At 32.9% G+C, this 26518-nt stretch overlaps 1 protein-coding gene and 2 long non-coding RNA genes across 4 annotated transcripts; all 3 read left to right on the top strand.

The window, feature by feature from the left end:
- The first annotated feature begins 1142 nt into the window (after positions 1–1142).
- Positions 1143–6368, top strand: LOC107606045 (putative L-ascorbate peroxidase 6, chloroplastic/mitochondrial). 2 transcript variants are annotated; one of them, XM_088492859.1, is made up of 12 exons: positions 1143–1580; positions 1678–1821; positions 3279–3399; positions 3471–3571; positions 3662–3749; positions 4535–4602; positions 4694–4780; positions 5036–5110; positions 5236–5313; positions 5389–5493; positions 5697–5768; positions 5922–6368. In XM_088492859.1, exons 1-12 carry the CDS (start codon positions 1338–1340, stop codon positions 5925–5927), a joined length of 1188 nt encoding a protein of 395 aa, XP_088348985.1. In that variant the 5' UTR covers positions 1143–1337; the 3' UTR covers positions 5928–6368. The 2 variants fall into 2 exon arrangements, with proteins under 2 accessions (XP_088348985.1, XP_016163497.1); XM_016308011.3 differs by having other exon boundaries at positions 1177–1580; positions 6081–6368.
- An 8133-nt stretch (positions 6369–14501) lies between these two features.
- On the top strand, positions 14502–15211 carry LOC148554266 (uncharacterized). Its single transcript, XR_015892141.1, has 5 exons — positions 14502–14619; positions 14693–14764; positions 14858–14920; positions 14994–15065; positions 15156–15211. It is a non-coding gene; the product is annotated as an uncharacterized LOC148554266 (long non-coding RNA).
- A 1000-nt stretch (positions 15212–16211) lies between these two features.
- On the top strand, positions 16212–16660 carry LOC148554265 (uncharacterized). Its single transcript, XR_015892152.1, has 3 exons — positions 16212–16234; positions 16344–16456; positions 16557–16660. It is a non-coding gene; the product is annotated as an uncharacterized LOC148554265 (long non-coding RNA).
- The last annotated feature ends 9858 nt before the right edge of the window (positions 16661–26518 follow it).

The raw sequence follows: 26518 nt of genomic DNA, 5'->3' as shown, positions 1-26518 counted from the left end.
GTACCCGCGGATTAAGAGCGGGTAGGGTTAGGGTTGAGATATTCTCAATCCGCGGGTAGGATAGGATTGAATTTATATAAAAATCTCAACCTGCGGGTAGGATTAGGGTTGACTCCAAACCCTACCCTACCTACCTATTGTCACCCCCTAATGGCCGTCACCTCTCACAGTCTCAATGAAGCCTTCCGGGGTAAGACTCAAAAAAAAAAAAAAAAAAAAACGCACACACAAATGAAGCACACCGTCATCAGTGATGCATTTTCAATTTTCCATGGATGGCAGCCGTTGGTCAAAATTCAAAAGAGAAGAAGACAATACTTCAAAGTTTGACGTTTTAACAAAGTCCTTGGATTTTCTTAAAATAATTTATCCTATTTTCATTTTTCAACTTCCTTTACATTTTAAAATGGGGGCATGTGGCCTTGACAAGATTCCTTTCTCACTGCTAAATAAAGTGAAAAAAAAAAAGACGATAGCATTTAAATTTGTAATTTTTATGTGTAGTTCAGGTTAAATTTTTATTTTTTATTTTACTAACTTTTTAATTTAGAGAAATTTAATCTTCCTATTAACTAAAATGTTATGTCTTTTATTAATTAGACAATTTTAATTATCTATTATTATTATATTTTATATAAATATTTTAAACTTAAATAAATCTATTAATCAGATTATTTTTTTTAATTCAAATCGACCATATATTTTTTCACAAAAAAATTATAATTCATAATTTATTGTTTTATTTATTACATAATAACAAATTATTTTATAATAAGTATCCACCCTTTCTCACTGCTCTCTCGTCTCTCCTCTTATGTGCCTTGGCCCTTGGGACACAATTTGCTTCAACAAGTATGAATGGGATGGATTTACACGGCATTTCCAGAAAATTCCAACGGTATTGCATGCATATAAATTCTTTAATAATATGTAATTGTATAAATATTAAATCTTAATCTAAAAAAATTGTGATAATTTTGGTTTAACAAATTCAAATTATTATTTTAAAATATTTAAATCAAATTCTTATAATTTGCATGAGCTTAAAATAAATATATTGTGTTTTATAAAAGTCAAATAATACGTTAAAAAAATATTCCATCATAACATAACATTTAAACCCTAATACGGAATAGACGAATAGTGGTGACTAGGAGTATTAATAATACTGATTAAGCATAAGGTGCGCTACTAACCAAACACAAGGAAAAATCGAGAGCGTTGCAGTGAGTAGGTGTGCGTGGCATCGCGCTTTTGGCAGAGAACATAATCAATTCATCATCCGAAACGCAAGGAGGGAATAAAAAGTGTTATAAACCCAAACAGTACCCAAACACATGGCAGAGCGTGTGTTCCTCACTCATCCTTCGCTCACTTTACCATCCCAACCGTCTCCAACAACCAGAATGGCCTCCACCGCCACAGCCGCCATCGCTGCCTCACGCATTATTCCCTCCGCCACCGCACTCTCCTCTTCATCTTACCGCTCCTTCTTCTCCTCCTCTTCAACTTCTCGTTCCTCGCTCAAATGCCTCCACCTTCACTCCTCTTCTCGTTTCTCTCACCTCTTCGTCAATCAGGTATTGTCTCCTCCATTTTGAGCTGTTAACTCTTAAACTTGAGCTCGCGATCGATTCATGTGTTCACTTGCTTGTGCTTTTCTTTTTGTGTTTTCAGCGAAGAGCTGAGGTTCGTGTTTCGAGTGGAGGCTATGCAACGGTTTCTTCTCCAAAGTCGTTGGCGTCTGATCCTGACCAGCTGAAGAGTGCTCGAGAAGATATCAAGGAGCTTCTCAGGACAAAGTTCTGCCATCCGATTCTGGTAAACCTTCATTTCTTGAGATCTCACTGTACGAGTTCACTATCACGAAGTCACGAGCTTCAGTTAGGTCTCCAAATACTCTAGAATTTTTGCACCTATTGTTCTTTTCGTTAGTAGAGACTAGAGCGTTTGAACTCGGATTCCAAGTGTTCACTCATTTTTTTTATGTTTTTATTATTTGTTTTCTTTTCCCGAACGCTTTGGGAAGTAGTGTATAGGCGGCGATGTTGTTCGTGTTCGAAATAAGTTGCATAATCAAGTTCCATGACTAGTTGACTATAAGCGTTGTTAGAGGGGTTCGAATAAGTTACATGATTAAGTTCCATGACTAGTTTACGCTGAATCCATGATCTAATTCACTTTTGCGGGGAGACTTGCATTATCGTTTGGATTAATTTCTCTTTTATTTGAATTTCTTTTTCAAATTGAATTTGATTAAAATTAACGATTATAAGTTTTGTTGTCATGGAGCATAATGAACACTCACATGTAATATGGAGATGGACCTTGTACCTTGTGATTGATGCCTTATGCCTTTGATAAGCTGGCCATGTCCTAGTTTTTCTCTATTATTTGTCTGCTGGATGGATAATTCTTTCTGATACACTGACTAGTATTCCAGTGGTCCAATATCTACAAAGAATGCTGGAAAGGTCCACACAGCACTTTATGCAGAATTTATCTCTGGTTTTAAAGGATCAGCTAATTGGTCATGATGTTATGATGTTGTGTAATACTCTTTGGTCTTCACATCACATTGACCACCAGAGATAGATAGATTAACCATTCAACTAATAAGATGATTGGAATGAGGCTACTGATTACATGTGAATTCTTACTTATGAACCTGACTTCCAAGGGTGGTGAGTAAAATTTAACAGTTGCCAAAATGACTAAAGCAAGATGTCAAACTCTTATGCATATATACTACATTGGATTTTGGATGATATAGACCTGCCCCATAGACTTGGATCTTTGTTACAGAATTTAATTTATGTAGCTATTTGGCATTTTCAGTGGGGTGTGTCCTAGTTCTCTTTACCACTTTTTGAGGGTTAGGTCCCATTGCTATGGGAGAAGTAAAATTTCTATGGAAATGTTCAACCTTGGCTACAGTATGGTTACTTACTCTGGGATAATACTTATTGGTTACTGTTTAATTTGTGCAAAGTTCATGACCTCTCTTTTGGGGTTTCTTCAGTGACATTTCAAGGATCTAAAAGCTTCTCTAATGACCTTGCATGTGCCTGCACACGTGGTTGTGTAGGAGATTCCTTATCATTCTCATTCTTTGTAATTTTCCATTCAATTATTTTTCTTCTAAAACAAATAAATATAAATATAATTTTAGTCACCAAAAAATCACAAGTCACCAAAATATATATATATAATTTTTTTGTACAATTTTATGTTACGTTCTTAAGTATCTACAGTTCACATAGAATTTTACGTGATAGATTCGCTTGGGATGGCATGATGCTGGTACCTACAATAAGAATATTGAGGAATGGCCACAGAGAGGTGGTGCTAATGGTAGTTTAAAATTTGAAGTTGAGCTGAAACATGCAGCCAATGCTGGTAATGATATACTAAACGTCGCGATTGTTTGAATTTTGCTTATTGTTTCCCCTGATGAGTTGCCATTCCAGGACTTGTGAATGCATTGAAGCTTCTTCAGCCAATCAAAGACAAATACGCTCGTGTGACGTATGCAGACTTATTTCAGTTGGCTGGTGCTACTGCTGTTGAGGTTACCTGACTCCTTGCTCTGCTTCAGGACTAACTTTTGGCTACATAACTTAATTAAAAGATATATTGATTACTTTCTTGAAATTGTCAGGAAGCTGGAGGCCCAAAAATCCCTATGAAATATGGAAGAGTGGATGTCTCATCACCTGAACAATGTCCTGAAGAAGGCAGACTTCCAGGTTAGTAGGCCATATATCCAGTGTGCTAAGAAAAAAGCATGTGACCTAATGTATCTAGCCACGTTAATTAGGATTCCATTGGAAATCATAGAAGTCAAGGCATTGGAATAAATTAATCATAGTAAAGAGCTTTAGTCTTTTATTGCTGTTCTTGAAAAGTTAAAATATGTTTATTCTTCTTATTGAACCTAAGAATTAGATCGAAGCGTAATTTTTTCACCTGTACTGCACCTTCTCTATTGTTTGTAGACTTGGACTGGCTAATGACTAAGCTATCAGCATTATAGAGTAACTAAATTGATTTACATTACTAGTTTTAATTTATCAATTTTGAACCAATTTGCAAGTTTGCCACTTTGCCAAGCACTTCCAAATGGAAACTGAAAAGCTTAATACCTTAAATTATTTATATTACGCTTTTATAAACAATGATGAATATCTATGATGGCTTAAGAAGTAAATAAATTTGTCTGGTTCAATCTTCATTTTATCTTCAAAACTTCAATTAGCCCAATTCATTCTAGCCAAAAACAAAAATTATCAAGAAAATTTGAACCCAAACAAAAATAAAACGAAAACAGACAAACAATTTGGTTTTTCAGACTTGCATGGATTGCAGTTATAGGACTTGATTCATGTTCGACTGGAAATTTAGTTATGGTAATCGGGTGAGACACAAGTCTACAACTATTAAAATTTTAAATCATGCATTTTTAGAATATAGTTAATATATACACTTTAAAATTGTGTTGATATAGCTAACTGACAAACATTGCTGTACTCAGATGCTGGTCCTCCCTCACCGGCTGATCATTTGCGTCAAGTTTTCTACAGAATGGGTTTGAATGACAAGGTGATTTCCGTTGTTTCCAACAAGGATCAAGGTTTTAAGTTGGATCCTGGAAATATTATACGTGATTTTGATCAAGTTACTGAACCTGCAGGAAATTGTTGCATTATCTGGTGCGCACACACTGGGAAGGTCCAGACCTGAACGAAGTGGCTGGGGCAAGCCTGAGACTAAATATACAGTATATTATCTTCCCTTTCTCCCCCTACTTGTTTGATGATTTTGTACTAGTAAATTTATTTCAATTCTTCTAAGTCGTATTCTAATTCTAAATATGATATTTGATATTTTGCATTACCAGCAAGCACTAAAAGTCCGTTCTTCTTCGGGCATGTTATGTTTTATGTTAATCTTCTCTATACACTGCATATTATATGCCCTTTTGCCTATTCCTTATCAGAATATTTTATAATTGTAATTTTCTTTCGATCTACAGAAAGATGGACCAGGAGCACCTGGAGGACAATCCTGGACAGTACAATGGTTGAAGTTTGATAACTCATACTTCAAGGTCTTTACCACTACTTCTATTATCACCTTTTTTCAAAAAAAAAAAATGTTTAAAAAAGTAATGGACATTGATAGCGTAGGGGAGTATACAGGGGTTATGATTTCCTTATTCCCTTTTGTAAGCAGGACATCAAGGAAAAAAAGGATGAAGATTTATTGGTATTGCCAACAGATGCTGTTCTTTTTGAGGATCCATCCTTCAAGGTAAGTAACTGGAGTTTTATTTTCCATGGCTATTTTACAAATGCACATAAAATTAAACTTCTGTCTAACTTGCAGGTTTATGCTGAGAAGTACGCTGAGGATCAGGTAGCATTCTTCAACGATTATGCTGAAGCCCATGCCAAGCTAAGCAACCTTGGTGCAAAATTTGATCCTCCAGAGGTTTGTTGATTTTAAGTTACCCTTACATTTATTTAAATTATATATCATGGACTTGCTTATGTGACCCACACCTGGAGATTTTGTTCTTGTTTATATAAAGCTTCCTGAGCATTTCTCTTCATTTCCTGCACATACGTGGGTCCATATAATGAGTTCTTGACCAAGTTACCCAGTAAAAGTTCCCCTTGGTATGTGTTTGTCAGGGCATAGTATTAGATCCTTCTCCAAAGCCACAAGCAGAGAAGTTTGAAGCAGCAAAGTACTCAACTGGAAAGGTTCTTTTCTTGCACCGTTTATACTCATATCTTACTATTCGTTTAGCTGACAGTTGTAGAAATTTGTTAGGCATCTCGTGAAAGACTAACACAAGAAAATTTCATATATATGTGCGTATTGTTCATTGTTTCAATTTTTCTGGTTTGGTGCAGGATTAAAAACAAGTGTCATGTTTTCTTGTCCCAGTATCTTCTTTTAGTAAAACAGGAAGAAGTATTTTCAAATCATGTGATATCCTTGTAAAATTTGGAAGTCTTAAATGAAGAAGAAAGGGAATAAAAAATTCAATAGTGTGCCTATTTGAATTGCAGAGAGAGCTATCTGATGCTATGAAGCAGAAGATTCGATCTGAGTATGAGGCAATTGGTGGAAGCCCAGATAAGCCCCTACAGTCAAACTATTTTCTTAATATCATGATTATCATTGCTGTTTTGGCACTTTTGACATCACTGCTTGGAAACTAGTTTTTGTCCCCCCCCCCCCCCCCCCCCCCTCTTTTTTTTCTCTTCTCTGGGCTTCCCTATAATTGCATTGTCATTTACATATACTTATTCTAACTTATTCTGGTGGCTATCAAATCTCTTAATGCATTGATGAAACGAGCGCTTGACTGTTGCTTATTAATGACATTAGTTGGTCTATTTATTATATTATGAAAGCTACATACTTGGGATTAAGAAGGTTAAACAAAACTTTGGGTGCTTTCCTTTAAAAAAGCTTCTCACTTCCAAAGATCATAGGGGAGGGAGTCCTTGTATTTCTTTGAAGGTTGAATTCAACCTTCTTCGAATGCAAAAACGAAATTCCAAGTGCTGCTAGCTACTTGTTTTGTCGTTTCTTTTCTGAGCTTATATTAGACGTTGAATTCGTATTCGTTGAACGGGTGAACTGACGTTTATTCTCCATTTTCATGATTTTGCAGTTTGTAAGTTGAGGTTGGTACTTGGTAACATCTTTGTTATTTATTATTTTAGTCTGCATAATCTGACATCTAAGTTTAGTTGGTTTAGTTTAAGAAATATAATAAATAATTTCGATAATCTAAAAGTGACAATGCAAATTGGTCATTATTCACAATTTTAAATTCATTTATTAATCTTCTACCAAAAATATTGTAATTCTACTCAAACAATAATTCACATACTAATTATAGACCACGATGTTCTGCAAGTTGGAGATAATTTGTGAAATGCAAGTGGTAGCGCATATGCATCTCTGGAGAGTCTAACTAGTAACTACTAGATTACTTATGACTAGGTATTTTTTGGCTGAAAATAATAATGAATGATTATAAATATTATTATTCATGCTTCCCAATTTCCGGAAATCTATGTGCAAATTAAATGTCAACGGCATGTTTGTCTTGTTTTATTTGGTATTGACTCCATTGTCGTTACATATTATATAAAAGTAGCAAACTGTAACATCTTTTTTAGTGCGTGATGTCAAAACAGTAAGCTCTTTCGATTATTATTATATTTTTGTTGTTCGATGGAAGCTCTTTCGATTATTGTAATGGTAGATGAGCAGAATTTCTAGAAAGGGGGTCGTCATTGTTAGACTTTTGCTTTTTGTTTTTTGTTTTTAATATGTTGGTCAAAGCTTGTTAAATTTCATAAATTATAATGATTTATGTATTATCTATGGTTAAAGATAACAAAAACACTAGTATTAGGAACTATTTTATGTCAGCAAAATGCTTGGTCAAAGTTAAAAGTTGTCCATGTAAAACGAGGTCATTTGAAAGTTGCTTTTTAACATCCAAAAGTGCAAAGTTGCAAAAAAATAATATAAAGTCTGTTACCATGTTGGAAGCATATGGGATCTAGAGTAAATTATAACTTGCATAGATGCATGATGCATCGTGTTCAATATGCTTTTCTCCTTCACCCTATTTTGTGGCACTAGGCCCTTCGAGTCTTTACCATGCCATCAAAGTGGGATTGTGGGAAAACGAGTTTCGCTTGCTCACAATTTGTTTTCCTGATCAGTTTGAGGTTGAAATTTAGAGAACTTAGGTCAAAATTAGGGGGAAACGAGTTTATCTTGCTGAGAATTGCCCCAAGTTGAGGTTTAAATAATGGTTTTGTTGAGCAAGATTATGGAATTATCTGCAAGTTGTTCTTCACATCTAATTTGTTCCGAAAATGTGATTTCCTTAAACTGATTTACTTATCAGTTTGAAATTTAGATTACATATGTAAGTGAAGAAGGAAATTTTTTTTTTTTTGTTTCCCACGGTATCCTCGAATCCGCCAGGTCAAGGACTAATCCGTCGCGGTATTGAACTCCATTTAAGGGTTTGCTGCTGGCTAATGGGTGTTTACAAGTTTAGAGAGCGAAAATTTGACTAACAATTGACTGATAATAAATGATAGCTACAAAATTAAAGCACCTTAGAAAATCAAGGATAAAGTTAAATATTTAAATTATTAAAGTAAAAATAAAATTTTAGACAAATGTTAAGAGCATCCAATAAGCTTTTCCTGAATTATACAAACTTAAAAAAGCTAATGAGCCATAATAGTTTGGACAGCCATAATTTTACAGACAAAAAGGTCACTTCTGTTCTTGCATATTACTACTAGATTAATCGTCACTGGACTATTAAAGGATGGGAACTTTACTACACAGATTAAAATTGTATAGGGACAGTATAAATTTTTTTTATAGTTATTTTTTATTATATTATTGCTGTTCAAAATGTGGGTCCTAATTTTTTCAAGTACTATTTCATCCATTAAAAAAAAATCTATAAACTTATATTTTTATCATATAATTTACCTTAAAGAATTTATAACTTCTTCGTTTATGAACTTCAAGGACTAAGCAACACTTATGCCATTCATGATTACGAAGATTGTTTAAACAGAAGAGGACTGAAAGATAGCAAATATAGAACTCATGGAAGGGTAAATATTTTTTTATTTTTTGGTCGTGGTGGAAGGGTAAATATAAAGTGAGTAAATAGCTTGATTAGCTTCCCTTTTTTGTCCCGCTTAAAAGATGATGACCACTATCTTGATTTGATTCATATGCATTGCATATTACCGCAAAAGAGTAGCGACACACTCTGATTCTCTCATGGTGGAGCAGTTCAATGCAATGTAAGAATGATGATTGATTAAATAATAAGTCTTAATACATTGTTATTACGTATCTGATTTTTCATTATTATCCTCTATAATTTTCATCATTTCTATCATACAATGCGTAACCATCAGTAAGTACGAGAGAGAGAAAACCAAATTAGTCACTTTAGAGCCTTCAGTCGAAATTCGAAGGGAAAATATCAAGAAAAACAAAGCCATTTTAATTGACAAAAAAAATTCAAAAAATGACAAATCAAATAGTGACAATGCACGCTTTCTATAGTATGGGGCCCCTCAAATGCTTCATTTTGTCCGAGCTGCTCGAGAATCGGATTCTGTTTATTACGCGTTTGTTGTTGACAAATAAGGGAACCAGTACAATCTCAAACCGTGAATAATTTGAATTCTACGTCCATATCTTAAACCAAAGAAAAAGAGGGGAAAATAGAGGAAAAAATAATTTAGAAGACGATGGTTTGAGACTTTGAAATTTGAACGGTTGGAACTTGAAATTTTGGACTTCGAAGACGAATAGAAAAGCCTACCCTTGATCTCGCCAGTGCAAGAACCCTATGGTCTAATACCCAATGAAATTTCATTTGATTTTTACAAACTGCTCTTAATTTGCTTGTTTATCACTCTAACATTCATAGGAATAACCAACTTATGTTGTAATTTGTAAACATAAATATAGATGGAAGTAAATTACATAATTTGTCATTGGTCTTTGGTCTAAGGTAGTAAATAAATTGAAAAAATGTTTCAAGTCATTTTAATTTTTTTTAAGGTAAAAAGTCATTTAATTAAAATAACACACTACAAAATTTTGAGAAAAAATCTTGTTAGACCTAACAACAGACGCTAGCTTCTCTGAAAAATATTTGTTTTTGGACATATTTAAGGTGTATATTAAAATTAGTTATTAATATAAAATATATATTAAAATATAAAAAAGTATATGAAATAATCTTTATAATAAACAATGTAAATATCAGGTTAAAAAAGCAATGTTTAATTAATTTTAAAAGTCAAATTTTTAATAATCATAATTTAAACTTAACTTAATTTTATTTTCACTCCCACTCACCTTACAAATTTTAATTTCTCTCAGCGCCGTTAGTTGCGCCTCCACTCTAATTTTCTTCTTCTTTTTCTTCCCTCCACAACGTCGGTGTCAGTTTAAAATCAAAGAAACATCCATCTAAAAATAAAGTAACATCTCCTAAAATAAAAGAAACATCAAATCCATCATTAAAGAAACATTCAAAAATATGAAAAAAACATCCATTATTACCCACGGGACAGACGAGCAGCTGCGTTGATTCTTCAAAAGGCGTGACGCAGGGAGCGGTCGGGACCATTGGCGGCGTTGCTTCCAGGAAGCACAGACGCGACCAAGCACAGGGGAGAAGAGGACCGGCATCTTAGTCTAGAACGTGTGGCGAGGCACGACGTAGGGAGAAGAGGACGAACGACGGTATTACTTGCGGGGAGCACGGTCGCGGTGCGACTGAGGGGAGAAGAAGGCACGCAGCGGCAGCGTCGCTTGCAGGGAGAACAGGGACGGCGTGACACATGGGAGAAGAAGGTGCAGTGGCGACATCTAGAGCAGGGGCGACGCGACGCACGCAAGAAGAAGGTTCAGTGACGACATTGGTTGCAGGGAGCACAGAGGTGGCGCGACGCATGGGAGAAGAAGGTACAGCGGTTGCGGCACGTTGCTTCTTCAGACAGTGGTGGCGGCGACAGTGAGGTGCATTGGTGACAGCGCGAGAGAGAAAGGGGAGTAAAGCGGCTGCGCTAAAAGGAGAGAAAAGTGGAACCGTGGAAGGTGAAAGGCTAAGGTTGTGGTGGGTGTAAATGGGGTGGGATGTTTTTTGTTTTAGTGGACCTAAGGTGTAGCCCGTTATTTACGTTGTTTACATCTCCCACGTTGTCTACCTAGCAAAATTCTTAAAATATAAAATATATATTAAAATTAAATTAAATATAAATACAAAGTGATTAATTTTAATAACTGATTTTAAGGTGCATATAGTATTTTAAATTTAGAAAGGATATCTTTTGAACTATTTAGCTAAGAACAGATCTAATTATTCAAATTAATCACATTAATTGTATCTGTGTGCCCTTATGATTCCCGTAACTTCTCTTTGTTGTAGTGTATAATGAAGGATAAACTACCATTTTTATTCATGAATATTTAGAATATTGACAAATCTACCCACAAAAACAATTGACTTTCTACCTATGAAAGATAAATTTTAATTAACAAAACTACCTGAACCTTAAAAAAATTATTCAAAATTTCTAAACTATCCTTAACCTAGCTTACTTCACCCCCCAATCCCCATCTCTTCACAACCATCCTAATCCCCAATTTTTTTGCCACCATCACCCAAATCCTTCCTCTTCCAACTCTCATCCCTAACTCTTTACCATTGTCGTCGCCGCCAATTTTACCACCACCACATACATTGTTCTTGCCTGTGATTTTTTTCCCAAAGTCTACCCATTTTTTTCCCCAAATTCTATTCTATTCGATCATGTAGCATGCTAAAACAGAGAATTAATTGAATAATTACTATGCAAATGGGGTAAGAGAGCTTGTTGACAAATCTGGAATTGTTGGGGCCGCCGTAGAGGTGGTCGATGCCGATTTAATTGGCAAAGAGGGAGGTGACGCTTGTTGACGAATCTGGAAGCGTTGGTGCCACTATGGCGGTCGTCAACGTTGATTAGGCGGCGAAGTGGAATGAATGATTGATTTGTTGTGATTATTTGCAATAAAATTTGAGAACAGATATGTAGATTCTATGTTCTATATGCTGATTTTTTCCGTGTTAAACTTAATTATGTTTCTGTAAATTCCTATACAAGGAATATTGGGAACTTGCCGCTTGTCTTATTGCTAGTTTTTTTTTTTTTTTTTGCATGGTCAGAGTGTGCAGTGATATAATAATGCAATAAATTTGGGGATAATTTGAGTGCTTACAGTATTATGTGAAAATCCAAGAGAGAAAGAGAGGGTGGTGATGGCGATAAAGAGATAGAGGTTGGGGGTGGGATGGCAGTGGTGAAAGGATGAAAATTAAAGATGGAGTAGGTTAGGTTAAGAAGGATAGTTTAAAAAATTTGAATAATTTTTTAGGATTCAGGTAGTTCTGTCAATGGAAACTTATCTTTTACGGGTAGAAAGTCAATTTTTTTTTCGTGAGTAGATTTATCAGCGTTCTAAACATTCATAAGTAGAAATAATAGTTTATCCATATAATGAACATGCATGATAACGCTTCATGTTTATATGCTATTATGCTAATATAATAGTATTGACTTATGGTATGCTAATATAATAGTGTTAAATATTGATGTTCATATATTTGTTGGATAACGAAAGACTTTTATATCAGTTCTGCTATAAATACAAGTCTTTTTGACAAATAAATCCGACCAAGTTGGTCCAAACCCAATAAAAACCAACCTTAGATTAGAGTGCGTGTAACCCAACTATTGAATAGCGCGAACGTCATTATGAAAAACAGTTCTTATCCCTTGATCAGAACCGCAACGCTCATAATTCAAACCATGCTCAAAATCTCTTAAAAATCTCTCAAAATTGTTGCGAAAAGTCAAGAAAATTTCAAAACTAGTTTCGAAATCTTCACCAAGAAACACAGAAAGAGAACACAAAAGATTATTGAAGGTAATGTTGACTAATCATCGTATTTTCTCACTTTTCTTTCTCATTTCGATTGTAAAATACTACATAGTGATAATTCTGTTTATTTAGTAGATTAATTTTGTGTTCTTACGTTGAAGTATATATTACTGTTCTCATTATACGCTTCATTTAGTGATAACTGGGTTAGGTCGGTGTAAATATTACGTATAGTTTAAGCTATATTTACATGTGTTTGAGGGATTTGCATATGTTTTTGTCCATTTTTTAGAAATTTTTTTCATCGATTTGTTGTAACAATCCATAGAATTTTGTTGTTGTGCTTCTGGTATCATTTTATGCATGTTTGATTGAGTTGCATATTTTTGTGACCTCATATTGTATGATGTAATCAAAAAATAATAGTGGTGTATTTAGTTTGCCTTTCGATGTATTTGGTTTGTCTTTTGGTGTATTTCATATGAATTGAGGTGTACCAGTGCTTTTGTCCTCTTTATGCTATAACTAGACAACAGAATATTATTCTTGTGGTTTTGATATTATTTTTACATATTTGAGTGATTTGCATCCGTCCATTTTTCAGGAATTTTGTTCATGGATTTGTTGTAACTACCTATAGAATTTTTTTGTAGTATTTCTGGTATCATTTTATGCATGTTTCATTGAATTACATGTCTTTTTGACCTCACATTGTATGATGTAATAAAAAAATAATAGTGGTATATTTGGTTTGTGTTTCGATATATTTGGTTTGTGTTTCAGTGTATTTCATGTGAATTGGGGTGCACATGGTGCTCTTGTTACCTATTAACCCCTTTTTTTATTCCTTACAGAAAAAATGACAAAAAAACCAAGCGTCAAAATATAATGTAAGCATGTATATATTTGAACAACTCATTTTTTTGTATAAATATAGTTTATTTACATGATTCTTATTTATTTACAGAAAATTATTATTTGAGATGCTCCACAAGATCCATTCATGATAAATACTACAACATGAGCGATGACAAGAAAGTCATTGTTCAAGAAATCGGATTCGGTGGTATGATGCATGTCCCTCCCATGAATGTATCACATATAAGCTCTTGAAAGAATTGGCATATTCATTTGATCTATACCATAACACACTAGATATACGGTATGGTATAATCAAGATCATCCAAGAAAATATAGCAGCTGCCCTTGACTTGACTGTATCTGGTAAAAATCTATTTTATAATATATTCTGTAAATTAATTTTCGGTGTAGTATCAAATTATTTTTTTGCTATTGAAATATTTTTGCTGCTTTTGCAGGGCCAGGTATCCAGCCAAAGTTAATTTTCAAGAACTTAGTGAGGAGAATAAGGAAGTTATTAAAAACTTCCAAGGCAAGACTTTGTCGAAATTCACAACCTTTATGATGGAGATGAGTGTTGATGGAGAGGAAAATCGGCTGAAATTAAAGAGCACATTCATCCTCTATATTCAGATGTTCTTCTTGTTGCCGAGAACGATAAACAAAGTTTATCTCGTTCACTTGCTACCCATTCTTCACGTGGACACAATACGTCAATGGAATTGGGGTGGTCATGTGCTCAACTTCCTCATCAAGGGTATCAGAGAGCACACATTGCACAAGAAATATGCTGTTAATGGCTGCCTCTATGCTCTGATAATTGTATATTTTCATGAATCCACACACAAAAATAGGCCGGTGATGAAATTTCTGAACCACCATGGGTGCAACATTGGACCAAAAAGTTGCTGGTTAAAAGAATACAAGCTGAGATTAAGGATGATATGGTAATTCAACAGAATTCTTTCTTTAAATTTCGGTGTATTAATTATAAATATATTGTGTAAACAAATATATTTTTTTTGTTTTAGGACATCATGAAAAGAGCACAACTGAAAAAACAACCAAAAGACAAACAAAATGGAGAAAGGAAGGAAGAAAAAAAGGAACAAAAGAAGCCACAAAAGAAGAAGACTATTTCTTTGGAAAGGAAAAGTGTTGCTGAGTCTGAGTCTGATTATGAACATGACTCTGAGGAGACACAAAAAGAAGAAAACTACCTACAAGAATGAAAAAGAAGTAAGTATTATTATTTGGTGTATTTTGTCAATTTTATTGTGTTTATTTTCCTGATGATTATCTGCTTTTTCAGGATAGAATCCAAAAAAAAGAAGCATGTTATTGTGGATTTATCTTCAGAGAAAGAAACTGAATTTGATGATGAGTAAGATTCAGAATCTATCATTGTAATGCGATGTTTTTCATTTTCGTCAAAATTTTATTTATTAACAGAATTTTTTGTATGTATTGTCAAAAGTGAAAAAAGCAAGGAAATTAGAAAGAGAAGATTGACCAAAAAAATTCACAAGCCTGCAGAGAAGTAAGTATTATTTTTTGGTATATTTTATCAATTTTATTGTGTTTATTTGCCTGATGATTATTTGCTTTTCCAGGATGAAATTCAAAAAAAGGAAGCACGTTATTGTGGATTAATCTTTCGAAAAAGAAAGTGAATCTAATGATAAGTAAGATTCAAAACCTATCATTATAATGCTATATTTTTTATTTTTGTCAAAATTTTATTTATTAACAGAATTTTTTGTATGTATTATCAGAAGTGAAGAAAGCGAGGAAATAAGGAAAAGAAGATTAAAGAAAAAAAAAATCAAAAGCCTGCAAAAAAAGTAAGTGTTTCTTTTCGGCGTATTTTGTCAATTTTATTGTGTTCATTTGCCTGATGATTATTTGCTTTTCCAGGATTGAATCTAAAAAAATGAAATATGTTACTGAGGACTCATCCTCCAAAAAAGAAACTAAATCTGATAATGAGTAAGATTCAGAAACTATTATTGTAATGCTATGTTTTTTCATTAAAATTTTATTTAAAGCGATGAAATAAGGAAAAGAAGATTAAAGAAAAAAAATAAAAATCCTGCAAAAAAAAAAAAGTGTTTCTTTTTGGCATATTTTGTCAATTTTATTGTGTTCATTTGCCTGAGGATTATTTTCTTTTCCAAGATTGAATCTAAAAAATTGAAATATGTTACTGAGGACTCATCCTCCAAAAAAGAAACTGAATCTGATAATGAGTAAGATTCAGAAACTATTATTGTGATGCTATGTTTTTTCATTAAAATTTTATTTATTATCAGAATCTTTTGCATGTATCGTCAGAAGTGAACAAATGCAAGATATAAGAAAAGCAAGATTGAAAAAAATAAATGATAAGCCTGCACAAAAGTATGTGCTATTTTTTGGTGTATTTTTCTAATTTTATTGTGTTTTTTTTTCCTGATGATTGTTTGCTTTTTCAGGATGCAAGAAAAAACCACTGATATTCCAAAAATTGAGCTCCACTCCACATAAGCTCACTATGATTCTTCGCAAACGTAAGATTCAATGTCTAAAATTCTTTTTTTGCTAAATTTTTTTAAAATCTGATGTAATTATTCTAGTTTTACTGAATAATGTTTATTTTGTCCTTAGAGTGTCACATGTAAATTTGGCAAATGAAAATACTACTGTGTTTATAACACAGACAAGCTACCAGAGCACTGTAAATCAACCAAATGATAACATGTAATTTTTGTTTCTCTTACCATTTCTTTAATTCTTGTGCTACCATATTCTGTTTCTGATTTCATATTTTTTTATAGAAAACAAGTCCTTTAAGATTTTATACAAGAAAAAAAAGGTAAGAAAAAAAAAGAAAAACTGCAACTATGTAAATTCTCATACAAAAGAAGTTGTGTTTTTATTGAATGCTTGAGGTGTAGTTGTGAGATGATTTCAGTGTATTTCAGGTTCAAGGAATAAGAAGAATCATTGAATGAACTAGCTCTTAATCAGAAAGGAATAATAAATGATAATCCTAAAGGACAAATGATTATTCTTTGGAAACAGAACCACTGGACATGTGAGTTTTTTAATTCACTTTAAATGTTCTATTCATTGAGTTAATTATTTGCACCTGAATGTTTCCTTCATATTAACTTTTTCATTTTTGTTTTCCTTAGAGTTTCACTTTAAGTATGTGCTCCTCCTTCGGAAATATCCGCCTCAAACCCTCTCCAAAATCAACAAACTGCCTAAAAGTCTTCCAAAGAGGAAGATATAGAAGAAGAAACTATTAATGCGTAAGTATTACTTAAATTCCTTTTCTAATTTCGCTATATTTAGTTTGTCATTTCAGTGTGTTGCTTCTGTTTTGAAGTGCACTTCTTTTTGTTGTAACTAGGTAATAGAATATTGATTTTGTCCATTTTGAGAGACTTTGTTGATGCATTTGTTGTAACTAGCCCATAGAAATTTGTTGTAGTGCTTCTGGGGTCATTTTGTGGATGTTTTATTGAGTTGCATATCTCTTTAAATACGGTGTATTCGGTTCTTATTTCAGTGTATTTCATGTGAATTGAAGTGCACTTGATTTTCTTGTATTAATTAAAATCCTTTTCTATAATCCTGCAATCCTCCACAACCTCAACACCCTGATGCGAAGTTTCTAACAGAGGAATATACCGAAGAACAACCTCAACAAAAATCTCATGAGAAAGTATCTCCTACTAATGTGTAAGTTCTACTTAATAAAATTATTTTTCAATATTTTCTTTGTATTCTTAAATTATTTTATGTGTCACCATGCAGTCATCTACCCGCTTAAGCCGTGAATGATGGAATAATAATGGTTTCCAATGCTGCATTAAAGAATGACTTTTCTGCGCTATCATTTAGCCTTGGCTTCTCTCAATCAAGTGAGGAAGCTACACTTACTCAAGAAGGTAAACCACCAGCTAATAAAGAAAATCTCAAGACAGTCTAATATTGGTGGAAGAGTTAGAAGAGTTGGTTGAGGTCATAAATACTCAGATTGCAACTGCATCAAATTATGATAAGAAAAAAAGTCCCTCACCAAAAAAGGTGCAACCTACACTGAGCTTCCTTAAATTCAAAACTCTCGTGAGGCAAAAGGAAATAACAGACGATCTTAAGGAAAAATGCTTTCATTGGGTCATAAATATCAAAACTTATGATGATGGAAGCTCTAATGAGTGGAAGGTGATTTTTAAGCTGTAGCATGAATCTCACCTGGAAATAATCAGAATGCATTTTGATTCCTTAAAAGCCAAATTAGATATTAAAAATATAATAATACTAGAATAACATTAATGATTTCTTATGAGTGGTGCCATATATGTATTAAGTTTGGGTTTTTGTTTTCGTAGGTTGTGTCGACAATGTGTCAAATTCTGAATAACAAAAAATTAAAAAATCTGAAAAAACTCATATACTGTCTCCCCCTGATATTGTGATAAGCTGTAGTACATTGAAATTTCGGTGTATTTTTAAAATCAATCCCGCTAGGAAACCAACAGGGGTCTAGCCAACAACAAGCTAACAAGCGTTTTTAAACTACACTCTATACTAATTAATTGTCATTAATTAGTGATTATTTAAATTTTATTTTTAAAAGATACAAAATTAATTATTATTAATTACATCTTCTTACTCTAATTCACTTTTTACTATTTATTACGCAAACCCTAATTTCTCTTTCCAAAAAAAATTCGAAACTCCAAAAAAAAAATACCAAAACATAAGATATAGAATCATCAAAATCCTAAGAAAATACAAAACATAGAAAAAAGAATCATCCAAAACTAATAAAAAGAATCATCCGAAATTTAGAAAAAAGAAACATAAAAAACTAGTTAAAAGAATTATTCAAAACCAAATAGGAGGAGAAGAAGAAGAAGAGTCGCAGGGTGACAGATGACAATGTCTTGGACGGCGTTGCATGGATGGTGGGGGACTCACGGTGGCGCGTTGCAAGGGGAAGCCACGGAGGCCGCGCATCGCGAGTGAAGGAGTCACTATGGATCAGAGTAGTTGATCACGCGTCCCGAATGGGGACTTGGCATTGGCTGCGTTGCGACGGATGGAGGCCGCGATGGTGTTTGATGGTGCAGATGCGTTGGGATTATGATCCCGCGGTGGTGGAGGCGGCTATGTCCAACGAAGAAGGACGGCGGCGGGACGCGAGGAAGAGGCCGCGCAGTGCAACGAAAGACGCGGTGGTGGTCGGTGGGCGGCGGCACCGAAAACTACGTGGAGACAGCAAGTTTGTGCAGGGAGAGATTTGACTGTTTCCAAGTGAATGGAAAGGGTTATGTATTGTTTTTATTGTGTACTATAAATGTAATTAGGATAAATGTAGATAGAATCTTTTTTGAATTTTGAATTTTGATTTTTAAATTTTAATTTATTTATAAAATTTAAATTATAATAGAGTTGGCTTATGTTGGTTTGTAGGGGAGTTGTTTCTCTATACTTTTTCTTTTAAAATATATTGTTTATTTCTGTGTATTATACAAATTTTGCAGAATACCGCGTTGGCAAATCATCAGGGCAAGTTCATTCATCCAAAAACTAACAAGGTCTTTAATTTCAGATTAAAGACTATCAAGACTACATCCTATTTTTAGACAAGAAAAAGCTTGCATCTCATTCATTTGTAAGCTTTCATTTATAAAGCTTCTTAAATAATTCTTACGTTAGGTGCGAATTAAACTAAAAAATTATTCTCTCTGGCCAAACTTCTGATATTTGCTCCAGTTTGCTGTGCGCGGTATTGGAGGATATGGATGGCGGATGTTGAAAAGAAGAAAGTTCATGTCCTTGACCTATTAAACAAAAAATCTCCTTCAGAAAACAGAACAGAAATTAATAAATTTGTTGTAAATTATTTACTTGATACAAATTTTTGTTTTCTCTATAAATTATCTTGTTTCTGTCTGTTTAAAATATAGTACATTGGTAGTTCTTTGGAAAAGAAGAATAAATTCTATAATATACCAAATTGCTTCCTACATACACCGAAAACTATTCAAATAAACACCGAATTTTGTAGGTTGAAATTATTCATTTCGGTGTAATTTGATGTTAAATATAGAGTTTCTTATACTTGACTTATTTTAATTTTTAGGGCTTCATAATTTCACAAATGATGGTGTTTGCCGGAAAAAAACCTTTGATAGACAATGATGGGATGTCGAAGCACCATACTTCAACATCAATGGGCAACGAACAACATATCAAATCTTTCTATTTAATAAATTTTACTGTCTTTTTTATTACTGCCCTATTTTAATGTATTATTTCATTTTTGTTTTTAGATGGGATTGTACAATATATATGATGAAATGGCTGGAGATAATTGATCCGAAAAAGATCAAAAAGAAAAAATATTCATCGAAGAATTGGAAATAGGTAACTATCTTTAAAAATAAAAAACTCTCTATTACTAAATTAACGGAGTTTAATAAAGAAATTTCTTTAAACTGTAGGAACAAGTTGATTATTTTAGAGTCGAATATATTTCACTCATTCTATTTGACGAAATGAATTAACTGAGAGATAAAGTCATTCAAGAATCTAAAGCCATCAAATTGTCCAAGTCATCTGCTGCATTATTAAGTTCTTACTGTACATTGAAATCAGAAGATATTGATAGTACATAGTTTGAATATTGAAAATTGTTAAGAATTTTTATACTGGTTGTGTACTAAATTGTTTGTGCAATGTATAGTTCAAGCAAACACATATTTTGTATCTTTGTAAATATTCAATTCAAGTTTTTCATAAATTTTTTTTGCAAAATTAAACTTCTATGAACCTGTTTGTACTGTATTGAAATGTTGTTAATTTGAATGAATCCAAGTTCAAAAAAAATGTAGGAAAAGAAGAATAAATTCTATAATACACCGAATTGCTTTCCAAATACACTGAAAACTATTCAAATAAACATTGAATTTTGTAAGTTGAATTTCTACGCTGCTTAAGTATTGAATTGTCTGTGTACTGTATATTTAAAACAAATAAATTCGATCAAATAATTGAAGAAACTAATTTCAAAGCATCGTAAAAATAGAACAAATTAAAACAAGAAAATATAAACATTAAACCTCATTTCCATAAAAAAAAAAAGAACATTATGTAGATGACACCGAAATTCTGTGAAATAACAACAAAATGGATTCATAAACACACCAAAAATGTATCTTATTCTCTTGAATCTCTAAACTGATAATTCATAATCTATCCATTATAATAGCATTTGACTGCACTATTGAACTACCATAAAAAAAGGCTCAACTGCAAAAGGTAAATCATATACTAGCAAAACTATTAACATGTACAAACTCAATTTTTCCAGTTTAAAGAACATGACTTTTACTTCACTTAGAGCTTTCTTTTTCTTTTTCCTTGCAGCATTTACAATTTACTTTTTAGTGTTTAATCCTAATCTATTTTTCGGATGTCTTCTTGTTCTCACCCGTGGAGGGTTTTGAAGCTCATTAATATCTTCCAACGAAGCATCATCGTAAGATAACGAACATTTCTCTTTTCTTTTGGCTTTGTGTTCTTGCATCTCAACTATAGCATTATCATAAGTGCGGTGCAGAATCCCAGTTAACTCCTCAGATTCTGATGCAAATTCACAAATATTTTCTAATCAAAAAACCAAATCGTCAAATCTCCTACTTCTTGACTCCAATATAGGCTCGTCGTGGCTGCTCTTGATATGTGTATGTCTCCTCTTTATGTTCTTACTTCATCGTTCTAATATATATCTTGGTGACACTTTATTTACTCGCTCAAAGCTTAACACACTCAGAGAGTGACGGCACAATATCCCTCTTGACTTGAGTAATAAGCACTAGTATTTAACTTCAGATGATACCAGGTCATATGTAACTGCAAATTTATTGGATGTTGAGTTAGAAACTTGTTCTACAATTTTATATACCGTATAACCTAGAGCGGACTGCGTTGATCATATGAAGCAATTCACCTTTCCTCTAAATTGTGCTTGGACTTTCCTGAATTTTTCGTGAGTATACACATGATGAAATTGAGCTTCTATTCAGGATTTTTTTGCACACGATATGACGGTATAATAATCTGCAGCATTTGATTCTCTCTCTCTCTCTACTCTCTACTTCCTAAGCAATTATCGTACTGTTTGACAAATTGAATAAGTGAGCTGTTGCGCGTAATAAACTTGTTAAAAAAAGCATACATGCTCTCACTCCTTTGTGTGCTTCTCATCCTGGCCCAAAAGTGGTGATCAAGATAAATTGGAATCCATAAATGACGATCTTCGAAAAGCTCTGAAAAATTAGAAAAATACCTAAATCAGAACCAAAATACACTGAAAGACGTACAATTTGACACCTCTGATGCATAAGCAAAACACATAAATATCCACATACTAAAGTAACAACATCAGTTAATCCTAATAAAGACACCATTATTTGAAAGCCACTTGTTTTCCCAACACCATACTTCATCAGAAAATCATTCCAATTCCTATCAAATGATTCTTTTGTAAAAGAGTTTCAAATAACATGACTCATCTCGTATTCAATTTCTTCGTGTCGCTTATAGCCATTTAATTTACTTGGGATCTTCTTCATGATATACTAAATACACCACCGGTGAATTGTTGTGGACATACAAGCCTCAATAACCCTTTGCATCGCTGCGCATTGATCAGTAAGAATGCCTTTCGAAGCATTTTCTTCCATGCAACGAAACCAACATTCAAATAACCATTTGAATGATTGAATATCCTCGTTTTTCATCAAAGTACATCCCAGAAGTGTTGACTGACCGTGGTGATTCACCCTAACAAAAGAACCAAAATCCAGATTATACCTGAATACAACGACACAAAAAAATCATATATACATCAAAAAACAATATAAATACACCAAAAGTGTTTCAAAATACACATAAACCAGAACAGCATATTACTTGTTTGTAGGGGTGTTCGCAGTGCGGTTTGGATCGATTTTGAGTCAAAAACTCATCCGATCCGAATACTAATGTTACTTGCAGTGCGGTTTGGATTGGATGATTTTTTTAAAAAAAATCCGATCCGATATGATCCAATTTCAAGCGGTTTGAATTGGATTGGGTTTGCAGTTTTGTAAATTAAAAAAATTAAATATATATAACAAGTCTCAACATCAAATTTTAAATAATCAACAATGACATAATAAGTGTCAACAATATTTAAAAAATCCGATGATAACATAACAATAGAAATAAAATTATAAGTTAGTTAAAATAAATAAATAAATCATATTTTGAACATAAAATATTTATTAAATAATAATAATACATGAATAATATAAAAATGTATAATAAATTGAACATGTTATAAGTATAATTGTAAATATAATAATAAAATAATAATATTATAGCATGTGCGGTTTGGATTGGATTGGATCGGTTATGAAAAGTAGATCCGAAATCCAATCCAATCCAACAGTTTGCAAAAAATAGAATCCAATCAAATCCGAATTAGTGCAGTTTTAATCGATTTTCGGTTTGGATTGGATGAGCGCTTTAATTTGGATCGGTTTGGATTTGAACACCCCTACCTGTTCGTATTGTAAGTGGTATCGAATGAAATAACATCTTCAAAATACTCACAGGTAGCCCTAATTCTTGCATCGGCCCAAAAAGTAATCTTAATTGATTGATCAACCTCAAGTTCAAGCTTGAAAAAGAAATTTTGATTCTTCTCTTTTATTCTAAATAAGTATTTCCCAAATTCTTTTGCATCCTCTAGCTTCTAAACATTTCGCACTTTTTTTGTGATGTAATTTCTTACATCATTTTCAATAAAACATAATTCAAGATGACCCACTGCTGCTGCGGCAAATGATTGATATGTTTTGCTTGGTCTGATTCTGGCTTTTTTCGTTATTCTCTATTGTACGTCGTACAGACATGCTTAATTTCCTATGTTGTTTAAGCTTCTCTGCTTGATTTAGACAGCACGGATGTGAATAATGCAACACAACCTTTGAAATAATCTAAATACCAACATCCTTCAATATATGTGTATAAATTCTTGCAGGACAATTTAATCCAGCCGAGAGATTTATCTTCTCAGTTGGAGATATGTTTGATTTCCGTTTTTCCTCTCTAGTACATGTAATCAATTGGTTTTTAATTTCATTTCCCTTCTTATTTGTGTTCTGAATTTTTGTAGAAAAACTTGCAAGTTTAGAATAATCTTTGTAGAATTTTTTAGCTTCTTCAAGCGTGTTAAAAGTCATCCGAATCTTTGAAACAAACTGCTCATCAACATCATACAAAAACTAAAAATACACTGAAATCGTTCCATAATATACCATATTAGAATCTAAAATACACCGAAACTTTGAATGAAACAAATTCATCAAAATAATAAAATCATATCAGAACTAATACATTACATTCAAATTCAAACCATCAACCATGAACAATAATTTTCACAAATAAAAACAAAATTATTTAGCTACAAAATCATAAACAACTAACAACTACATTAACTAGATTCAAACTGCACCTTACCACTTGATTCGATTCAAAAAAATAATACAATTAGGCCTCGTTCAATTGAAAGTCTGAACCTAAAAATACACCAAAAGATCACTAAAATACACTAATTTATAAATAGAAATACATCGAAATGAGAACGTAACAGAATCATCACAATAATAATTCAGATTCAGAACTCCTACATTACATTCAATTCAAACCATTAACCATGAACATCAATTTTCAAATACAAAAATAACATTATTCACCTACAGAATTATAAACTACTAACGAACTACATTAACTAGAATCGACCAAACCTCAGCCACTTGATTCGATTCAAAACAATAATCTACTTCGCTCTGGTTCAATTGACAATCTAAACTTGAATCATTCATTATTTTCGACAACGAAATACCTGTTCAAACCTGATTTCACAGCTTGATTTCAAAAACTTTGATCCAAATCTTCAAATCAGATAAAAGAGCATTGAACTTGAACGAAGAGAACGCAGAGAACAAAGAAAACATAGAGAAGGAAGCGAAACGCAGAAAACACAGAGATGGAGCAGAACGTAGAGACGCAAAAAAAATGCTGAGAAAATTCGAGAAAGGAAACGAAATCTGCATGAAAAATGCAGTTATATATATTCGCGCGTTGAGTCAAAAGTTTGTTAGAAATAGTGGCGCGTGGAGGTGAAGTAGATCAAAGCTACTTGGTTGGACTTGGTTGGTTAAATAACTTGGATGTAGAGATTAATTGCTTTTATATTTAATACACCTTTGAAAAACTACACAAATATACAATTCTTTATCATGTAAAGGCTCATACCTTATTATTTAATATATGAGAGTCATCGTAATACCCTCGCTATCTGAGTCGCACCCCCGGAAGCGTGACATTCTAATAGTAAGGATGTTACAAGAAACCTATGACAATGATAGAAAATTAGGATTAAGTACGATTTTGGTCTTTATGATTTAGTTTGAAAATTAAAATCGTCCTTATAATTTTGTTGCAATTAAATTCATCTCTAACATTTAATTTGATTTTAAAATTATTTTTCTAACCAAAATATCATTATTTTACAACCCTTTTCCAACAACCTCTTTACTAAAATATTCGGTTTTTCTTCTATTTTTTTTCATCCAATACCACCATTCTTCTTAAACAATCCTCGTCACCACATCTTTACCATTGCCACCACCTTTTTTCATATCACCATTCTTTGCAATTCTATTCTAATATTTAGCTAATTAAGTACCCAGCTGCAACGCTAGTCCCCAAAAAAAATTTTTCTTTGTCTCCCACACATACATACCAAAAATTAATACCTAAACTCCAAAAAATAATTTTTTTATTTTTTTTGTATCATCATCGTCAAACAGAAAAGTGAAAAATTATCCATTAATATATTGTCACAAAAATAAGCTCAAATAATGTAATGTTTAATTTCCAAAAAAATAACAATCAGAACCAAAATTTATAATTCAATGAAAAAACCCTAACTTTTAGTAATCTAGCATAAAGAAACTACTGCACAAGTAGATAGATGGAAAATCTAACTTAAAGAATGAACAAAATTAATGATTAACTAAAAACTAAAAAAAAATAAAAAAAATAGTAAAAAACAATGAAGAAGACTTAGTGAAAATAGTGAAGAGTAGAAACAGGGCGGCGGCACGTGATGTTCTCCCTCGTTGGTGTCATTGCCACCTCTCTCTCTCTCTTTCTCCCTCCCTCCCTCCTTCCAGTGAGCACAACAAAGGGGCTGACGAGGAGGCGGCGATGTCGGGGTGGTTTTGAACACTGTTATCTTCCCTTTCTCTTTTTTTTTCTCCTACTTCTTCTTCCCTTTGTACTTTTCTCTTTCTTTTTTTTCCAGTGACAACTTCTCTCTCCTTCTATGTTCTTTATCTTTTTTAATTTTATAATTATTTTTTAGAGGATGGTCGAAGAATTCTAAGATTTAGATAAAAAGGAAAATTATAAAACAAAATTTAACATTAGAAATGATTTTGAACGAACAAAATTTTTAAAGACAATTTTAATTTTCGGCCAAAACTTTACGCTGTGTTTGGATACAAAATGAAAAATGAAAGGAAAGAAAATAGAAGGAAAGAAAATAAAAAAAAAAAAGAAAATAAAAAGAAAAGTGAATTTTTTTGTATGTTTATTTGGAGGGCAAATCACCTCATTAAACCAAATGCAAATCAATATTACCAGGATGTCCCAAACCAGAAAATGCAACGTCAAAGTCCCAAAGTACATTTCTATATAAATCGAATTGAATAAATTCGATTTATTGAAACACGAAGTAAATCAATCCATTGGATTCGAATTAGGTGAAAAAGTTCTTGAATGAAAATCGAATCAAATAGATTCAAATTAAGATGTTCCTACCAAATCGAAACACATGGATTCGATTTGTTAGTGATCATAAATCGAAAAGAGTCTGCATAACTAAAGGGAGAGTACCTCGACGCCAATGGCCAATGAAAAACATCAAACCTGTCCGGCCGGAATCCAGGGAACCTCTAGAAGATCCACGACTGGAGGAGCTGCAGTGGACCAGCCAACTTGATGACGTTTCTATTCGCCA

Source organism: Arachis ipaensis, chromosome B7, assembly GCF_059453495.1.
Source record: "Arachis ipaensis isolate K30076 ecotype BB chromosome B7, ASM5945349v1, whole genome shotgun sequence".
Classification (NCBI taxonomy): domain Eukaryota; kingdom Viridiplantae; phylum Streptophyta; class Magnoliopsida; order Fabales; family Fabaceae; genus Arachis; species Arachis ipaensis.
The sequence above is the reverse complement of the archived record's forward strand: the minus strand, read 5'-3'. Positions and strand labels throughout refer to the sequence as shown.